Source organism: Microchirus variegatus (assembly GCF_963457635.1).
Source record: "Microchirus variegatus genome assembly, chromosome: 22".
Taxonomy (NCBI): Eukaryota; Metazoa; Chordata; class Actinopteri; order Pleuronectiformes; family Soleidae; genus Microchirus; species Microchirus variegatus.
This window is the reverse complement of record NC_139823.1, coordinates 20,328,318-20,348,468: the sequence shown is the minus strand read 5'-3', so window position 1 is coordinate 20,348,468 and position 20,151 is coordinate 20,328,318. Positions and strand designations below refer to the sequence as shown.

Below are 20,151 nucleotides of genomic sequence, written 5' to 3'. Positions count from 1 at the left end.
TCAGCGGCTCGTCTGATTGGCTCAGACAGATTAAACTGATGAGGAAGTGAGAGGACATGAGGACAGAGGACATGAGGACAGAGGACATGAGGACACAGGACATGAGGACAGAGGACAGAGGACATGAGGACACAGGACATGAGGACAGAAGACATGAGGACAGAGGACAGAGGACACAGGACATGAGGACAGAGGACAGAGGACATGAGGACACAGGACATGAGGACAGAGGACATGAGGACACAGGACATGAGGACAGAAGACATGAGGACAGAAGACATGAGGACACAGGACATGAGGACACAGGACAGAGGACAGAGGACATGAGGACACAGGACATGAGGACAGAAGACATGAGGACAGAAGACATGAGGACACAGGACATGAGGACACAGGACATGAGGACACAGGACATGAGGACAGAGGACAGATCCTCTGGGATCATTCATGTCCTCGTCTTCACCTGAGACACAGATGCTCGTCCACAGACAGATTATGTCTTAGTCCTGAACACAGAGACGTAGTGAACCTGGATTATCTCTTAATCTGACAACACTCAACCACACACACTCACACACACACACACACACACACACACACACCCCCACACACACACTCACACACTCACACACTCACACACACACTCACACACTCACACACACACACACACTCACACACACACACACACACACACACACACACTCACACTCACACTCACACTCACACACTCACACACACACACACACACACACACACACACACACACACTCACACTCACACTCACACTCACACACACACACACACACACACACACCTGACTCCACGTCCAGTGAGTACTTGTCTATAGACAGGTTCATGGTGTGATAAGCAGCCTCAGCAAAGTCCTCCAGGATCAGATAGACCACATTAGTGACACCTTGAGGAACAGGTTTGCCAAATCTCATCCTGCTGTTCACCACAATGCTGCCGTTCCTGAAGTTCAGGATCTCCAGGTTCTTAAAGTTGTTGAGGTTGGACTGAAGATACGGGACCAGCTGCACAGAGACAAACACATGGTGACGTGATGAAGACCTTTACACAAACATTTCTTTGAGTTCTCACCAGCTGCAGGAACCTCTGCTCCAGGGCCTTGTACTCAGGAGAACTCTTGTTGAACAGGTCCATGGAGAAGGCCATGTTGGTCACTCTCAGGCTGAAGAACACCGTCAGAGCTCTGCCTGGACGAGTCGGTAACGCCAGAGCATCCAGATCTGAGCCATGAGCTCCACTGGAATAACCACTGCTCTCTCCTTCAGGCACCACAGCGCCGTAATCAAACAGGTCAAAGGTCACGTCGATGGTCGGAACGTTGGAGAAGCCGTGATCTGAAGTTTGTATCTCAGCAGCAGGAGTGTTGTTTCTGACCTCCTGTGGTGACGAAGTCATCTGGAAAACATCTGGAGCTTCTGCTGCTTCTGAAGTATCAGTCAAGGTCATGACCTCACCATCATCTGTGGGAGAAGCTGGAGAACCTGAGTCTGAAGATGGAGCTGAGTCTGAAGATGGAGCTGGAGAACCTAAGTCTGAAGATGGATCTGGAGAACCTGAGACTGAAGATGGAGCTGAGTCTGAAGATGGAGCTGGAGAACCTGAGTCTGAAGATGGATCTGGAGAACCTAAGTCTGAAGATGGATCTGGAGAACCTGAGACTGAAGATGGAGCTGAGTCTGAAGATGGAGCTGGAGAACCTGAGACTGAAGATGGAGCCGGAGAACCTGAGTCTGAAGATAAAGGTGTAGACAAACCACTTACTGGAACTCCCTCAACATCTTCATAACTCAGATGTTCATTTTCAGCCAGTTCCTCGTCTTCAGGAGCTGAATCTGACACTCGAGTGAAAGGCGAGTCCTTCTCAGGTGAGAGGACCACACTACTGCTGCTGCTGCTGCTGCTGCTGCTGCTGCTGCTGCTGCTGCTGCTGCTGCTGCTGCTGCTGCTGCTGTCCTCATCTGAACTTGTGGATGAACTTGAGATCGGTGGAACGGTCGTTGTCGTGACGACCATGACTTCATCCATGACCAGGTCTGTTCCAAGAGCTTCGATGACCAGAGCTGCAGTAGTAGTTGTTGTTGTTGTTGTTGTTGTTGATGAGGGATCAGTGGTGCTGATGTGCTGCTCCTCTAAGATCTGGACCTCTCTGTGGTCTTCAGGTTCTGGCAGCAGTAGTTTGGGTTTGTCAGTGAGTTCCTCTGTGGCTGTTTTTAAGCTCGACTCTTTGATTGTTTCTGTCTGAAACTCAGGACGAGAAACTTCTTCTGTTGACGTCAACTCAACTGTAACGACAGGAAGCTGAGTCACAGCTAACGTAGCTACTTCTGTCAGCTCAGATATTTCCTGAAGCTCACCTGCTAATCCAGGTGGTTCTGCAAAGACCTGGACCTCACGAGTCCAAGGGTCAGATTGAGGAGAGTGTGTGAGTGGTTCTGTGGAAGTGTGGTCTTCATAGATACCAGACGTCTCAGCTGTTTGTACGGACAGTTCAACATTCAGTGCTACGTTGGGTGAGAACACAGGAGCTTGAGTTGTGCTGGAGTACCGTGGTTCCACCACCATCTCAACTAAAGGTTCCTCATTCCCACGGTTTAGCAAAGACTCTCCAGAAGCAGGAAAGTTTGTCATCGTAACCAAATCCACTTTCTCAGTCGTTAGCGACTCAACAACCCACTCCTCGTCCTGGTCTTCTTCCTCCAGATCAGGTGGTGGCAGCACCTCCAGACCGTCACCCCCCTCTTTGTACAAAACACTACTGTCAGACCAAAGATCAGGTTCCTGACCATCTCCAGAGAAACCAGATCCAGATCCATCAGTCAACAGGTTCTCCTGACCCTGAGGTGAAGGTCCAGGCAGGGTTCCTCTGGACATGTGGTCATCAGGACTGAGAAGAAATCCCTCATCTTCAATACGTCCATTTTCTGTGAAGTAGAAAACATTTTATTGTGAAGGACAAACACTGACGAGTCACCAGGAACATGAATAACACTAGTTCTCTCTCACCATCTTGACGTGGTCTCTCCAGGTCCAGGATCGGTGGAGACGACGTCCTCTCGTCCATCATGAAGACGTCGTTCTCACTCACGCTGTCACTCTGAGGACTTTTCCACGGATCAAAGGACTCAAACAGGAAGTCGTCCTTCTTCAGGAACACGTCGTTCATTTCCACCTCATGGTTCGGAGCGTCAGGAGGTTTTTCTGCGGCGAGGACGTTGTCCTGAAGACAGACGTTTGACATCATCCTCAAAGACATCTGAAGAAATGAGGAGGAGGAGTTTGATGCTCACCATGGTGATGAAGGTCTCTGTCCATGAAGACGTCGGTTTGACTGAAGGCAACGAGTTTTCTGCTGAAAGACGACGTTCACAAAGGTTTGGTTATGATCTGATCATCTACTGATGACCACACCTCCATCAGGCTAACAGTATATATAATACACACATGTATATACTGTATATACTGTATATATATGTACATATATACAGTATATGCAGTACACACATGTATATACTGTATATATGTACATATATATAAAGAGTGGTACCAGGGTCCAGGCTGACGTTGGTCATCAGGTCTTCTCTGTGCAGAGCTTCAGTGATGAAGTTCCTCATGTCAGTGATGGTGTAGACCACGGTGGGGAACTCAGCTCCAGAGAAACTCTGCTCCAGAACCTGGTTCTGATCCGAGATCAAGACCAGGATCTGACTGGAGAGTCCACTACTGTCCTCCTCCACCTCCATCCTCACACTGTAGACCACCAGCACCACCAGACCACTGAGGAGGAGGAGATTATGTTTTTTGTCTCTGTCCAAAAAGATTATGATGAGGACATGTGGACATGAGGACATGTGGACATGTGGACATGTGGACATGTGGACGTGAGCGTCTTAACAGCTGAGAACTGTTGTTAAAGACGTTAAGTGGAAATTAGAGCGATGGTAGTGAAAGAGGATTAAAGACAGAGACATTGTGTGTGTGTGTGTGTGTGTGGGTGGTGCGTGTGAGAGAGACTCACCGATCCAGATCCTTCTGAGGCCTAAGAACAAACACACACACACACACACACACACACACACACAGTAAACATCAGATTCACATAAGCTCCTCCCCCTCAAATGTCAGTCGTTCTCACCTGAACTCGAGGACGTTTGCGTCTTTAAAACCCGGCAGTTTCTCAAAGGTCTCTTCAATCTAGAGAACACAGAGGTCAAAGGTCAGATCGACACTGACACAGAGGTCAAAGGTCAGATCGACACAGAGGTCAAAGGTCCGATCATCACTGACACAGAGGTCAAAGGTCAGATCGACACAGAGGTCAAAGGTCCGATCATCACTGACACAGAGGTCAAAGGTCCGATCGTCACTGACACAGAGGTCAAAGGTCAGATCGTCACTGACACAGAGGTCAAAGGTCAGATCGACACTGACACAGAGGTCAAAGGTCAGATTGTCACTGACACAGAGGTCAAAGGTCAGATTGTCACTGACACAGAGGTCAAAGGTCAGATCGTCACTGACACAGAGGTCAAAGGTCCGATCATCACTGACACAGAGGTCAAAGGTCAGATTGTCACTGACACAGAGGTCAAAGGTCAGATCATCACTGACACAGAGGTCAAAGGTCAGATCATCAGACCAAGGAGGTGAGGGGGACTTTCCACACAACAACCCTGATGAAAACATGTTAGCATTAGCTAATGCTAAGCTCTGAGGATAAAAACCTTGCGTGTGAAGCGTCGGCTCAGCTGCTGATAGTAGAAGCTGCTCGGGTCTCTCAGAGCGTCGTTGTAGGGTTCTCCTCTCAGTTTGATGCTGAGCGCCACCTCCTGGTCCTTCAGGGGCCTCAGGGGCCACAACAAGGTGTCGTCGATCTCGTTACCAATCTGAACAAGCGGAGACAGAGACAGAGATCAAAGAGATGATGTGTTTGGTAGCAAAGGTTAGATAAACTGTTGATTGATCTGTTTACCGAGTTCTCGTCCTCCAAACCAAAGCCGTCGTGAGGTTCTTCTGTGACGTCAGGGAAGTTACCGTTATTGTACTCAACCACGTACTTGGCTGTAACTTCCAAAGAGGGGCTGGGCTCTGCAACAAGAGGGGGCGTGGCCTCATCTGTAACAAGAGGGGGCGTGGCCTTGTCTGTAACAAGAGGGGGCGTGGCCTTGTCTGTAACAAGAGAGGGCGTGGCCTTGTCTGTAACAAGAGGGGGCGTGGCCTTGTCTGTAACAAGAGAGGACTCAGAAGGTTCTTCAGCTGGATCTTCAGTCAGGATTTTCCCAGGATCCTCTGCTTTTATATAAACAGAGACGTCATCAACGTTCTCTCTGGGAAGCTCTGAAGGAGCGAGGTCTTCTTCAGAGGGATCTTGGAGGACCTCATGAGGCCTTTCTGATTCTAAAGTTATAGACTCTGGGGTGACATCTTTTTCCATGGGTCCAGGTTCTGAGACCTTCTTGACTGGATCCTCCACCAGAGGAGGACTCAGTGTGGTTGCTGGAGTTATGTGGAACACGGAGCTCCTTGGAAGTTCTGCAGTTATCGTGGGTTCACTTGTGTCTTCTAGAACCACAGAGTGTGAGAAGGTCTGTGGTCTTACCTCCTGTGTAACCTCTGCTTTAGACACTTCTGCTCTCGGTTCTTCTCTGTCCTCTAATATCTCACCTCCAGCTTCTTCTTCTGTTGTATCTACATCTCCATCAGATAGGTCACCAGGTTCTGCTTCTTTTACACCATCTTCTAATGGATTAAATGTGGTCACAACTCCACGTTCTTCATCTTCATGTTCTAAAGGTGCATCAAGTATTTCTTCTCCACCTTCAGATGGTTCTTCTGTTCCCTCATCTGCTTCATCTGGTTCTTCAGCTGGAGATTCCACTTTAGCAGCAGCGTCAGAGGCCTGTTCTTCATGTTCTTCATGTTCCTCTGGTTCTTCAGCAGTGTTTGTTGCAGCTGGTTTATCTTCATGTGTTCTAACCTCTGCAGTATTTGCTTGTATCTCCTCCTTTTCATCTTCTAAAGTCAGGACAGACTCAGGACTAACCTCAGGTGTTGGTGTCAGTTTCTCCTCAGACATTTTGTCTTCTTCTTCAGCAGCTTTTGTTTGTGTCTTCGTCATCAGAGAAACGGTTTCTGCAGTTGATCTGGATTCTTGTTCTGGTTCTTCCTCTGAATCTGGATCTGTACGTTCCAGGAGCAACTCCGTTGGGAGGACCTCTGTGTGGACTTCATCTACAACAGCGTCTGAAGGATGTTCCACTGGTGATGAATGAAGGTTTCCTTCAGTTGCTTGTGTTCCAGTGCTGCGCTCAGGTGGATCCTCAGTGGGTTCTTCTAAAACTGAATCTACTAAATAATTGTCTTCAATTTCTTCTTCTGGACCCTTAATGTCCTCTGCATGTGTTGCTGGGATCAGCACCATGATGTTCTGATCTTCTGACAGGTCCTCAGCACCAGGTTCTGGAGAAACCCCCAGTCCTAAGTGATCCACAGAACCAGCTGCTGTCACAGGTTCTGCAGAGGTCTCACTCAGAACCTCAACAGCAGCCACAGAATCCAGCGTTGGCTCCTCACTCTTTGGGGCGACTTCTTGAAGCAGCTCTTGGTTCAGCATCACCTCACCAGGATCTACCATCTCCTTCTTCATGGTATCTGGACCGGTTACCTCGTCTTCTGTGTCCTCAGCTGTGTCTTCTGTGTCCTCAGCTGTGTCCTCTGTGTCCTCAGCTGTGTCTTCTGTGTCCTCAGCTGTGTCCTCTGTGTCCTCAGCTGTGTCTTCTGTGTCCTCAGCTGTGTCTTCTGTGTCCTCAGCTGTGTCTTCTGTGTCCTCAGCTGTGTCCTCTGTGTCCTCAGCTGTGTCCTTTGTGTCCTCAGCTGTGTCCTCTGTGTCCTCTGATGGTGAAGTTGTGAAATCGTCTTCTTCTGTAAAGTCAGAGTAAACCAAAGAAAAGAAAGGATGAGCTGGAGTTTGTCTTTGTACCAAAGTTTAACTCAAATATGACGTCATGAGGAAAGTGGAGCGGTTCAATACGGTTCAGTTTGGTTCAGTTTAGTTCAGTTTGGTTCAGTTTGGTTCAGTTTGGTTTCCATTAGGAACAGAACCAAAACAACCTGAAGTAAAATGTGTCCTCTCTTGAAAATGTCCTGACTTTGGAAACACAGGCCTAAACCAGGACTTAAGCATTCCAAACCAGACCAGGACAGAAACCAGAGCTACACTGGACCTGGACCTGGACCCTGACAGTGTCTGGAGGACCATGTCAGAGACAGTTGTGTCCTCTGAGCAGACTGTAAATAGGCTTATGATCTATTCTGAGAGAGTCTGCCCCCCCCCCCCCCCACACACACACACACCTTTAATCTCACAGACTTTAAAGACTGGGTCAGCAGGTCACTCCTAACTCTGGACACTGTTTCAGAGTCTAAATGTAGACAGAACCAGATCAAGCTGATGCAGAAATGTGATTTCAAGTGTGATTAACTTTAAAGAATCAGATTATTTCATCTGAAAAATCACTTCTCAAATGTCAACATTTTCTTCTTTCTTTGCTCCAGAAAAACACAAAATCAAGACCTTTGAGGACATTTTTGTCCACCATTGTTGGACAAGGCAGTCTGATGTCAACATGCTCACCTGTCTCTGTCTCAGAGTGTCCACTGTGGACATTTGTCCTTTCAGAGCTGTGGGACAAAGACAGAGGACAGAGTTAGGTTAACCCAGTAAACATGGAGGACATTAACAGTAATAAAGACGACTTCTGTGAGACATTAAAAGACTTTGACTTTCAATGGACTTTTTAACTGAAGTCAAACATGAGTCAACACACACACACAAACACACACACAACACAAGACACACACACACACAGCTCAGGTTTCACCCTCTCATAAATGATCACATGTTTATAAAATAACACTGAGCTGTTACCTGCAGGGAGGAGGCGGAGCTGAGGTGACGGACGCACTGTCACAGGTGATGAAACAACACAGGTGTTAGAACAACAACAACAACAACACAGGTGTTAGAACAACAACAACAACAACACACTGACCTGTTTAAAGACGTCACCATAGAAACTCTCTGAAACACACAAACACGTCAATGAGCAAAGACCAAGAAACAAAAGCAGGACAAATGTCCTCAGCGTGAAGGACAAATGTCTTCAATGTGAAGGACAAATGTCTTCAATGTGAAGGACAAATGTCTTCAATGTGAAGGACAAATGTCTTAAGCGTGAAGGACAAATGTCTTCAATGTGAAGGACAAATGTCTTCAATGTGAAGGACAGTCATTAAACTGAACAAGAAAAAGTCAGATATGAACTCATTGGATCCCAGAGGTGGCGCTATGGCCCTGACTCAAAGTTACAGTCCACTTCCTGTTTCAGATTGTCCACTTCCTGCGTGCAGGTCATGCACAGAAGTTTAATCATCCAAAACAGGAAGTGGGCCGTAACTAAATCAGCAACAGGAAGTGGTGAAGCTGCTCTACGTCAGTGCACTCACGCTCCTGATGAGGGCGCTGTGCTCCTCTGAGCGGCTGAAGAAGCTGCCGATGTCCACGACGCTGACGGAGCCGTCCATGCAGCGGCCGGTCCAGTCCTGGTACTCGCTCCCCTCAGGCAGACGGTCCCAGAAGATCTTGAAGGCCTCCCAGACGCTCTCCTGACACACTTTAGAAAACAGGGTTCTTAATACTCGGGGATCCAGGACCAGGACTGAGGGACAGTTTGTCTTTAACCTCAGAACATTTGACTTAAAGAGTTAAAACAAAGACGGACGAACCTCTGAGGTGAAAGTAGCTCAGGTGGTTCTGGAAGACCTGGTCCAGACTCTCCTGAGAACACAGTTTGACTCCACTGGGAAACAAGAGGCTCCTCCTCCTCCGGGTCACAGCCGAGTGTTGTCGGTACAGAAGATCATCTGAGTCCAGCGTGGGATCTCCTGGACCTCTGAGGTCCTGAGAGTCCTGAGAGTCCACCGTCAGGTCACCAGTGGTCTCTGCAGGAACAGACACCTGCCAATCAAACAGCTGATCAAAGGAATCCAGCACAGACCACAGACTTCATACCAACCTGTCCCTGAGACCAGCAGAGTCCCTGAGACCAGCAGAGTCCCGAGGCCCAACAGAACCAACCTCCCAAACATCACGTCCATGTCTCACAGAATGTCCTCTACAGCTCGTCTCACGTCCTCTGTCCAACGCTGGTCCATCCACGTCTCTCTCTCTCTCTCTCTCTCTCTCTCTCTCAGGTGAGCAGATGGGCGGACTTCACTGTGGGCGGAGTCTCTCTCTCTCTTTCTCTCTCTCGCTCTAATCCCATGTGTTAATCTGGATGAGCGTCAGCGCGGTGGATCAGTGGAGCGACACAACGACCGTCAGTGTTTGTTCAAAGGGAATCAAAGGTAATACAATAGACCAGTGAGAGGGTTCATTTCCCATGATGCAACAGGAGAAGTCAAACATCTGAAGACTGTCCTGGTGCGCTTCAATCACTCATTTATACATGTGTGTGTGTGACCCAGTGACCTTTGACCTCAGCTTAGACAAACAGAGGCCTTCAGTGACCTTCACACAGTGAAGAAGATGAAGGTCGGGGGGGGGGGGGGGGGGGGGAGTGACATCACAGCTGCAAACAGGAAGAGGCCAGACCAAGCTCCGCCCCCTCCTTCAGTTACAGATATGTTAGATAATCGGTCACACGACTTCCTGTCATAATGTAAACGACTGCATTTCAAAATAAGAGCATAGTCTGGAAATGAGAATAAATAGGTTTTATTTTGAAAAAGTTGTGGTTATTTACAAACGAACGTTAGAAAAATAGAAAAAAGTAGATTTTATCTCTGACTCTGGTGCATGGTCACGATCAGACGCCGGATCTCCTCGCGCTTCTGTCGCACCTGTTGCCGCGGAAACCAGTGCTCCAAACGCAACGGGAAGTCAAAGTGAACCACGGGATTCTGCAGAGCCAATGAGAGAGCTCCGTTCAGACCATCAATCATCTGAGGTCACAACTGACCAATGACAGACGGATTACAATAGACACACACACACACACACACACACACACACACACACACACCCACCTGCAGGAAGCTCTCAGTGTACTGCAGCAGGTAAAGACCACAGTCACTGCTGTTGTCCTGCTGAGGAACTTTACAGCTGCAGCTCTTCATGTTCTCTGACGTGAAGACACGAGACGTCCCGCGACGCACCGTCCACTCCACCTGCAGGTAACTGCAGGACAACAACAACAACATCGTCACAACATCACAAGAACATCACAACAACATCGTCACAACATCATCACAACAACAACGTCACAACATCACAACAACTTTGTCACAACAACATCGTCACAACATCACAACCACATTGTCACAACATCACAACATTGTCACAACATCATCGTCACAACAACTTTGTCACAACATCACAACAACTTTGTCACAACAACATCGTCACAACATCACAACCACATTGTCACAACATCACAACATCACAACATTGTCACAACAACAACATCGTCACAAAATCACAACATCACCACAACAACATCGTCACAACATCATCGTCACAACATCATCGTCACAACATCACAACAACATCGTCACAACATCACATCATCGTCACAACAACATAGTCACAACATCACAACAACATCATCGTCACAACATCACAACATCATCGTCACAACATCACAACAACATCCTCACAACATCACAACAACATCACAACAACATCGTCACAACATCAGAACATCATCGTCACAACAACATCGTCACAACATCACAACAACATCACAACAACATCGTCACAACATCAGAACATCATCGTCACAACATCACAACAACATCCTCACAACATCACAACAACATCACAACAACATCGTCACAACATCAGAACATCATCGTCACAACAACATCGTCACAACATCACAACATCATCGTCACAACATCACAACAACATCGTCACAACATCACAATAACATCGTCACAACATCACAACAACATCGTCACAACATCACAACATCATCGTCACAACATCACAACATCATCGTCACAACATCATCACAACAACATTGTCACAACATCACAACAACATGAAACCATGGTTTCTTGGTGTCACTCACTCTCTGATGAGCCTGCAGACGTTCTCATGATAAGACAGTTTCAGTGAGTCCATGACCAGGATACACGGCCTGAAAAACACACAAAAACAAAGACTGAAAGACAAACGAGACAGAACCTGAGATGAAGACGATGATGAAGAGTTGGACTCACCTCTTCAGGACGGTGTCTGTGAGACGTCCCTGCTGAGTACAGTCCTACAAAGACAACAACAACCTTCTGATCAATCACCACAATCTTCACTGAAGACATTCTTTCAGATAACATCTGTAACATCTGTAATCTTTACCGGTGGTGGGTGTGGCCTCAGACCGGGTTTTCCCGCCACCCGCACTGATCCTGAAACACAGAATCGTGACATCATCAAGACATTCTCAGAAGGTTCCCTGAAAGTTCTCAAAACTGTTGAAGGAAACGTTCTCCGGACGTCCTCGTGATGTCCTCAGGACGTCCTCGTGATGTCCTCAGGACGTCCTCGTGATGTCCTCAGGACGTCCTCGTGATGTCCTGAGGACGTCCTCCAATGGTTCAAAACATAATTTTATCTTCAAAACCTTCCAGCTGATTCTTCTGCTGCAGAGGCTCATGGGTAAAGTACTTTTGATTTCCTGCTCTGGGTCAACACAACTTCTACTTCCTGTTTTATTGTGAAACAGGAAGTAGAAGTTTCCACACGCACTCACCTGTGGACCTGTGAAACTCCTCCTGCTGAACGTCCTCGAGTCCAGGAAAACAAACCACCACCAGGAACCAGTGCGCTCTGACACACACACACACACACACACACACACACACACACACACACACACACAGTTAGACAACAGTGTGACCTTCACACCTGCTGAAGGTCAGAGGTCACATGTCTCCTTACTCTTGATTGACAGGCACGAACAGGAAGTCTTTGGTGAAAATGTCCACGTGACGCGTCCACGTCTTCACCCGCTGGTGCCTCGTGTGGCGATCGCTGAAAACCATCAGAGAGGAAGTGTCAGATGACGACATCACGTGACGCTGAACTGCTGCTCTGTGATTGGATCGTTCCACTTACGGGACAGAGGGGGCGTCGTCCTCGCCGGCGGCTCGACGTCTGCTCAGCTGTTTGTAGAAGAAGCTGCTGAAGACGTGACTCTGGTCAGCTACAGAGCCTCTGACGCCCTCTAGCAGAAGAAACCTGAAGGACATGGAGAGGACACAGAGAGGACATAGTGAGGACGTCAGCGCCCCCTGTGGTCTGAACTCTCACATCTCAACAAACCACTGACTTGAGGTAGAAGTCGATGATGACGTCGTTTAAAAACTCTCCAGCGTTCAAACAAACCAGATCCTCCTTGGTCACACAGATACTGCCTTTAGAGGGGGGAGGGGGGTACTGGATCAACCTGAGGACACACAGACCAGAACCTGAAGACACACAGACCAGAACCTGAGGACACACAGACCAGAACCTGAAAACTGGATCAACCTGAGGACACAGAGAACCAGGACCTCTCATTAGCTCTTTACCTGTTTGGAAGCTGCTGCAGACCACCTGAGTTCAGAGTGGACCTTTTGTTTCTCAGAGTTCTTCTCACTGGACCAGGACCAGGATCAGGACCAGGACTAGGATCAGAGTCCTGCACAAACAGTCAGTGAAACAGAGTTAAACCAGTGAAGTGGTCCAACAGTGACGTCCTCAGAAGAAGACAAGTGTCTTACTGCAGAGTGTCCCAGCAGTCTGAGGAGGTGCTGGTCCAGAGGAGGAGGACAGCTGTGGAGGAGCATCAGTCCATCAGTCCAGTCCAGAGGGGAGGAGGGGGAGGAGGAGCGCCCCATGTGGTACTCCGCCATGTCCAAGATGGACGCCAACAGGGCAGCATGAAGCTCCTGCAGCTGCTCCTTCAACACCAGTAGGAGGCAGCAGCACGGAGGAGCTGAGGAGACAGAGTGAGACGTCTGTGAGACATCTGTCTGTGAGACATCTGTCTGTGAGACAACTGTCTGTGAGACATCTGTCTGTGAGACATCTGAGAGACATCTGTCTGTGAGACATCTGTCTGTGAGACATCTGTCTGTGAGACATCTGTCTGTGAGACATCTGTCTGTGAGACATCTGTCTGTGAGACATCTGTCTGTGAGACATCTGTCTGTGAGACATCTGAGAGACATCTGTGTGTGAGACATCTGTCTGTGAGACATCTGTCTGTGAGACATCTGTCTGTGAGACATCTGTCTGTGAGACATCTGTCTGTGAGACATCTGAGAGACATCTGTCTGTGAGACATCTGTCTGTGAGACATCTGTCTGTGAGACATCTGTCTGTGAGACATCTGTCTGTGAGACATCTGTCTGTGAGACATCTGAGAGACATCTGTGTGTGAGACATCTGTCTGTGAGACATCTGTCTGTGAGACATCTGTCTGTGAGACATCTGTCTGTGAGACATCTGTCTGTGAGACAACTGTCTGTGAGACAACTGTCTGTGAGACAACTGTCTGTGAGACAACTGTCTGTGAGACAACTGAGAGACATCTGACTGAAAGACATTACAGAGACAAACACTGAGCCCTGCTCACCTGTAGGGGGCGCTGTGGTGCCACTGACGGCCGACAGTTCTCGCTGCAGCAGGTTAGCCTGGGCGTCCGACACCCACAGGAAGAGCAGCGAGGGAGCAGGCCCCTCCCACCCGTCCAACAGAGCTCCGCCCTGAGCCACGCCCCCATCCCAAACGCCGTAACCACGGAGCTCAGACGCCACAACGGTGACCTCACCGTCCTGACCACCTGACACTGAGACAGAGCCTTCATCATCATCATCATCATCTTCTTCATCATCATCATCATCATCATCGTATTTAAACGTGGATGTTTTTACCTTTTAAAGGAACAGTGACACCGTTTGGTGTGATCTGAAACACACACACACACACACACACACACACATACACAGCTCCTGTTACCATGACGACGACACACTGACTTATTATGGAACATTTAAATGTTGATTATAAATGTATGACGAGGTTCAAAGGTCACCGTGGTGCGTCCGTTAGCGTCGGCGTGCGTCAGACCCACGTGAAGAGAGCTGAACTCCAGCTGCTGGAAAGAGGGCGTGGTCTTCAGGAGAGAGGGCGTGGTTTTCAGGAGAGAGGGCGTGGTCTTCAGCGGCTCCTTGGGGTGACCTCGTTCCTCTGTAGACGACTGACGAGCAGGTCAACCATCAGTGATGTCATCATCAGTGATGTCATCATCAGTGATGTCATCAGTGATGTCATCATCAGTGATGTCATCAGTGATGTCATCATCAGTGATGTCATCATCAGTGATGTCATCATCAGTGATGTCATCAAACAGCTTCACAAGCTCAAAACCTGTCCTACCTGATCCAGACTCTTGGCTCCGCCCTCTTCTTCATCTTCCTCCTCCTCCTCCTCCTCACTGGACAGAACAACTGAAGACAAACAAGAATTCTGTTCTGTGGTTCTACTCTATTTTGGTTCTGGTTCTGGTCTGTGTTGGTTCTGGTTCTGGTCTGTGTTGGTTCTGGTTTGTGTTAGTTCTGGTTCTGGTCTGTGTTGGTTCTGGTTCTGGTCTGTGTTAGTTCTGTGTTAGTTCTGGTCTGTGTTAGTTCTGGTTCTGATCTGTGTTGGTTCTGGTTCTGGTCTGTGTTGGTTCTGGTTCTGGTCTGTGTTAGTTCTGGTCTGTGTTAGTTCTGGTTCTGGTCTGTGTTGGTTCTGGTTCTGGTCTGTGCTAGTTCTGGTCTGTGTTAGTTCTGGTTCTGGTCTGTGTTGGTTCTGGTCTGTGTTGGTTCTGGTTCTGGTCTGTGTTGGTTCTGGTTCTGGTCTGTGTTGATTCTGGTTCTGGTCTGTGTTGGTTCTGGTTCTGGTCTGTGTTAGTTCTGGTCTGTGTTAGTTCTGGTTCTGGTCTGTGTTGGTTCTGGTTCTGGTCTGTGCTAGTTCTGGTCTGTGTTAGTTCTGGTCTGTGTTGGTTCTGGTCTGTGTTGGTTCTGGTCTGTGTTGGTTCTGGTCTGTGTTGGTACTGGTCTGTGTTGGTTCTGGTTCTGGTCTGTGTTGGTTCTGGTTCTGGTCTGACTCACTGGGTTCTGCAGGACTGCGTCTCCTGGATCTAAGATGGCCGCCCTGTTCCTTCCTGGCCTTGAACTCTCTCCACCGTAGTCTCTCTCTCTCCCTCACGTCCTCCAGATCGCTGCGCCTCCACGCCGTCCGATTGAGGCTCCGCCTCCTGTCCAGCGTCGTCTTTGGCGTCTTTTGTGCGGAGGACGAGGACGAGGACGGTCCGAGGACAAAGTCGTCTTCTGACCCAGGATCAGGACTGGACTGAGAGGAGCTCACAGGTTTCTCAGTGACCTCTGAGTGTGGACCGTGACCTCTGACCTGGTCTCTCCTCTGACTCCCAGCATGCTCCTGGGCTCGCAGCTCTGCCAGAGAGTCCGGCGCCACCACAGAGATGGACAGATCTGGACAAAGAGTCAACATCAATATCATCATCAGAAGAAGAAGAAGAAGTCAATCTCACCACAGGACTCACTCTTCTTCTTCTGTGGTGGAGACACACGACGCTCTGAGGACACATGTGAGGACACCTGTGAGGACACCTGTGAGGACACCTGTGAGGACGCCTGTGAGGACGCCTGTGAGGACACCTGTGAGGACACGTCAGGCTGCAGCAGGCGGTCAGACGCTCTCTTAGGACGCCATCTGCTGGAGGACACGTGACATGACCGTCTGTGTCCAGCAGGACAAACATCAACCCTCGACTGCATCAACTCACCCGTTGGTGAGGGACGGCGAGGATGACCCCGCCCCTCTGAGGCCGGAGCTTCCTGCTGCTCTGTGATTGGCTGCTGATGCTCTGCCTCTTCCCAGGCTGTCGATTCCCAGCATCCTCTTCACTTTGTCCGTGAACGGAGGCTCACGCGACTCCCTGAACAAAAACATGACCGACGGTGATGCAGAGCGTGCTGTGATGACAGCCACAGCCAGCAGGCGGTGCTTCACTCACCTGTGTCCCAGGGTTTTCCCAGCATGCATCCTGTCAGACTGGCTGCCATAACCCTGTTCACAGCAAACAGCAACTGAATGAAAACACACGTCTTTTAAAATTCCACCTTAACTACACCCACCTACATTGGCTAAGACCACCTTAAAAGAACAAGAATATCACAGAATCTCAAATACCACCTTAAAACAATTAGCACCTGCTGTTAGAAAAGAATACCACCTTAAAAGAGTCACAAACAACAACTTTAAAGTAACCACAGAACACAAATACCACCTTAAAATTTGGGGCGGGGCCCTGGAGGCGAGACAGCGGTGACTGCAGGTGCAGGTGGGCGGAGTCAGACTCTGACAGATGTTTCTTCTTTGGGATTTTGAACTGAGACGCCATCCTGTGGACAACAGAGGAAACAAACCTCGTGACGTCACATGACCCGTGAACTGAGACGTGACGTGGTTCAATAAGTGTGACGATGCACTGACGTCAATGTTGTGATAATGTTTCCTTCTGAATGTGAACACAGACTCACATCCGTGACTTTGTTTGTGTTCTTTACAGTTTGCGCTGCAGTAAATGTTTTTTATTTGTGAGCCGAATATTCCAGCAGAATTCCCTCATTAAGAACGAGTCTTTAGTTTTCTCTCACCGTGTGTCTAAGTTCTTGTTCGAGTCAGAACATCTTTTAATTAGCACATTTCTTAACGGGGTTCCTGCTGTAGATGCACTTCCGGCACCTTGCCTTTAAACCGTTGCCTCAAAGATGGAGTCGACTCATTCTGTTTGTTCGAATATGAACTAATCTAGCAGTTAAGATGAAGATAAAGCAGACATTTACTTTAAATGTACCAACCTAACGACAGCCGGCCGAGCTAAGATGCGCTAACTAGCCGGTAAGCTAAGTTAGCTACAGGCTGACTCCTCCTCCTGCTCCTGGTCTGACGCCGGTAAAATGGTCTCGTGCCTCATGAAGCGGGAAAACCGCAGCTGTCGCCGAGTGAAAAGAGGAAAAAAACGCACTTTACGGTTTCATTTTAAACCACATTCGACTTCTTGTGTCGCTTCGCTGCTCTGATAAACACTGACCACACGCCGTGACGTCATCACGTTATTGTTGACGCTTCTTTGTGGATGAATGGCGGATGGCAAATCTGCTGATGAGTGCAGCAGCGCCACCTACTGGGCTGGAGTGGAAACCAAAGAGCAATAACATAAATATAAACATGAAAATATAATCATCACGAACGCAGTAAATCCTGTTATTTATCAACGTAACTTTACAACGAACAAGATTTTAAAAAGACGACAAGAAATAAAAGTTATTATATAAAGTGTGAAGAGTCATTTTCACCAGCAGAGGGCGCCATTGCACCATGAATGAGGACGGCTTTAGTTCATATAAATGATCATATTTTAAACATTTAAAGACGAGGCAACGTTACACTGTGACGTCACAGCAGCCGAATTGAGTGACATCACTTCCTGTGTCCACATCGCTGCGTCACTGTAACACGTTTGTGAATGAAGGAGCTAACATCGTTGTGTTAGCTACAGTTAGCGTGACTTTTGAAGGAGCTAACATCGTTGTGTTAGCTACTGTTAGCGTGAATTTTGAAGGAGCTAACATCGTTGTGTTAGCTACAGTTAGCATGAGTTTATGACTGAATGTAAATAAATGAGTCGACTGCAGATTGTAAGTACTTTTACTTCTGTTACTGCGTCACATGTATTTATTTTCTTTAATCATCTTCTCAGACAAACTCAGGTTTCATCACCAACACTTAGCGACTCTTCTCCTCGGGTTAAGAAGATCTCTGACCTCCGTCTCCAGACGAACACCAGGAACCTTGAAGATGGACACCACTGAAGAAGAAGAAGACGTTAGAATCATGCTAGCTGTGCTAACAGTGTGACACTTAGCATGTAGCAGTGTTAACTTGTCCTCACTGTCCCCCAGGTGCATGATGGGAGGAGGAAGCGTGCTGAAGTAAAGCTGCTGCAGAGACTCGTGAGCACTGATCCGGTCTGTGGGAACCACCTTCAGCATCCTCTGGACCAGGTCTTCGGTCTTAGACGGGAGCTGGTTCAACCTGGTCCACATCAACACACACACACTCACTGCTGTGCACGTTAGCATTTAGCTAACAGTTTTACATGGTATTCGTTTTAACTACATGCTAATGCTATCCACGTCATAGATGCTCAGTGCTAACATGCTATGCTAACACATACAGGTGAGTTACCTTTTCCACACGGTCCTGAAGAGTTTGGGCTCAGAACCACGAAACTTCTCTGACGACAAAAACAAACACAAACAAACTTGAATCACTGTCTTATGATTGGCTGCTGGGTATCACAGTGGGCGGAGTCAACTCACCTGGTTTATAATTAGGTAGTGAAGTGACTCCAGGCCAGGTGTGTTCAGAGGGAACGCCCAGCACCGTCCAGATCTTCTGCAGTTGTTCAAACACGTCAGTGACTCCTGGGAAAGCTGGCGCCCCCTGCAGCATCTCAATGAAGATGCAGCCTGCTCCCCTGATTCAAACACACAAACTTTATTCAGTCACACGTTCAGAAACAATCACGGCTCATGGATCCACAGAACTGACCACATGTCCAGAGCGGTGGAGTAGTGGGTGGAGCCCAGCAGAACGTCAGGGGGGCGGTACCACAGAGTCACCACGTCACAGGAGAACGTCTGACTGGGGATGGACTTGGACCGAGCCAGACCTGAACCAGAACCAGATCCAGATCCAGATCCAGATCCAGAACCTGAACCTGAACCTGAACCTGAACCTGAAGCTAGCATCTGTACTACTGCAGTGTCCTCTGCTGAGGCTAACACTAGCTAAAGTTAGCAGTTACTATAACAGGTCATGCTAACAGTTGTGACACACTTAAGTTAGCTTCTTCTAACACATGTTAACATTAACTGTCGCTACAGTTAGCATGTGATTGATGAAGCTAACAGTTGTTCGCATGTGTTAGCTGCAGTTGTTAGCATGTGTTAGCATGTGTTAGCTGCAGGTTCCTCACCAAAGTCGGCCAGTTTGAGTTCTCCGATGTAAGTGATGAGCAGGTTCTGAGGCTTCAGGTCTCTGTGGAGGATCCTGCGACTGTGGATGAAACTGAGGCCACGCAACATCTGGAACATGAAGATCTGCACACACACACACACACACACACACACACACACACAGCTCCAACATACTGCTGACACAGCGCCACCTGCTGGCAGAAAGATGTTTGTTACGTTACCTACACGAACGTTGTGTGAGTGTAAACCTCCAGGGTGTTGGTTCATGTACTGAGACAGATCTGTGAGCTGCAGAAGAAGAAGAAGAAGATGATGATGATGATGAAGATGATGATGATGATGATGAAGATGTTTGATTGTTGTTCTTCAGTTTGTCGTGATGTCACTAAACGTCTCACCACATATTCAAAGACGAAGGTCAGAGACTCTGACGTGTGGATGATGTCGTGCAGGAGGACGACGTTAGCATGTTTCAGACCTTTGAGCAGAGACGCTGCACACACACACACACACACACACACACACACACACACACACATGAGTGAGTGTTTCACGTGAAGGTGATGATGTCATCACGCTCACCTTCTCTGATGGCGGTGAAGGGAACGCCCTCCTCCATCTTCATACGAATCACCTTCAGCGCCACCAGCTGTCCGTTTATCCTCCACAGAAGAAGAGTACACACACACATATACAGTATATATGAGGAGTATAAATACACGAGTACTGCGGTGGTGTAGTAATTGTACAGGTGTCTCACCTGCTGATGCCTTTATAGACGGAGGCGAACGATCCTTCACCGAGTTTCTCCAGACTGAGATAAGACTGAGCTGTTCCAAACTGAAGAGATGGTTTCTGAACACAGTACACGGATTTATACACTCTGCATATATATACTGTATATATATATATACATATACTCTACATATATATATATATATATATATATATATATATACATACATA

General features: G+C 48.1%; 2 protein-coding genes across 2 annotated transcripts in view; both read right to left on the bottom strand.

Moving 5' to 3' along the window:
• Nucleotides 1-9,857: 9,857 nt before the first annotated feature.
• LOC310942912 (uncharacterized protein) lies at nucleotides 9,858-17,119 on the bottom strand. Its single transcript, XM_083908378.1, has 21 exons — nucleotides 17,002-17,119; nucleotides 16,428-16,542; nucleotides 16,155-16,207; nucleotides 15,924-16,076; nucleotides 15,681-15,850; nucleotides 15,229-15,609; nucleotides 14,513-14,583; nucleotides 14,169-14,333; nucleotides 14,008-14,041; nucleotides 13,710-13,922; nucleotides 12,853-13,067; nucleotides 12,661-12,770; nucleotides 12,420-12,536; nucleotides 12,206-12,328; nucleotides 12,029-12,121; nucleotides 11,841-11,917; nucleotides 11,447-11,496; nucleotides 11,311-11,354; nucleotides 11,160-11,228; nucleotides 10,114-10,264; nucleotides 9,858-9,987 (listed from the first exon to the last, which is right to left on the bottom strand). Exons 2-21 carry the CDS (start codon nucleotides 16,539-16,541, stop codon nucleotides 9,865-9,867), a joined length of 2,526 nt encoding a protein of 841 aa, XP_083764504.1. The 5' UTR covers nucleotide 16,542; nucleotides 17,002-17,119; the 3' UTR covers nucleotides 9,858-9,864.
• Nucleotides 17,120-17,869: 750 nt separating this feature from the next.
• The window catches only part of cdk15 (cyclin-dependent kinase 15), a gene marked incomplete at its 5' end in the record, with an annotated part of 3,378 nt that continues 1,096 nt past the window's right edge, over nucleotides 17,870-20,151 (bottom strand). Inside the window, 10 exons of the mRNA XM_083908768.1 lie at nucleotides 17,870-18,011; nucleotides 18,096-18,238; nucleotides 18,392-18,440; nucleotides 18,526-18,683; nucleotides 18,758-18,878; nucleotides 19,185-19,308; nucleotides 19,411-19,473; nucleotides 19,584-19,678; nucleotides 19,768-19,847; nucleotides 19,946-20,040. Of these exons, the coding sequence (XP_083764894.1) occupies nucleotides 17,920-18,011; nucleotides 18,096-18,238; nucleotides 18,392-18,440; nucleotides 18,526-18,683; nucleotides 18,758-18,878; nucleotides 19,185-19,308; nucleotides 19,411-19,473; nucleotides 19,584-19,678; nucleotides 19,768-19,847; nucleotides 19,946-20,040 (1,020 nt within the window). The 3' untranslated portion in view covers nucleotides 17,870-17,919. The remainder of the gene's footprint in view (nucleotides 18,012-18,095; nucleotides 18,239-18,391; nucleotides 18,441-18,525; nucleotides 18,684-18,757; nucleotides 18,879-19,184; nucleotides 19,309-19,410; nucleotides 19,474-19,583; nucleotides 19,679-19,767; nucleotides 19,848-19,945; nucleotides 20,041-20,151) is intronic.

Coding starts and splice junctions, on each gene's coding strand:
- LOC310942912 (XM_083908378.1), bottom strand. CDS start 16,541: ATGGCGTCTCAGTTCAAAATCCCAAAGAAGAAACATCTGTCAGAGTCT. Junction 15,851..15,923: donor TCGCCGTCCCTCACCAACGG/GTGAGTTGATGC, acceptor GTCCTCCAGCAG/ATGGCGTCCTAAGAGAGCGT. Junction 11,918..12,028: donor TTCGTGCCTGTCAATCAAGA/GTAAGGAGACAT, acceptor TGTGTGTGTCAG/AGCGCACTGGTTCCTGGTGG.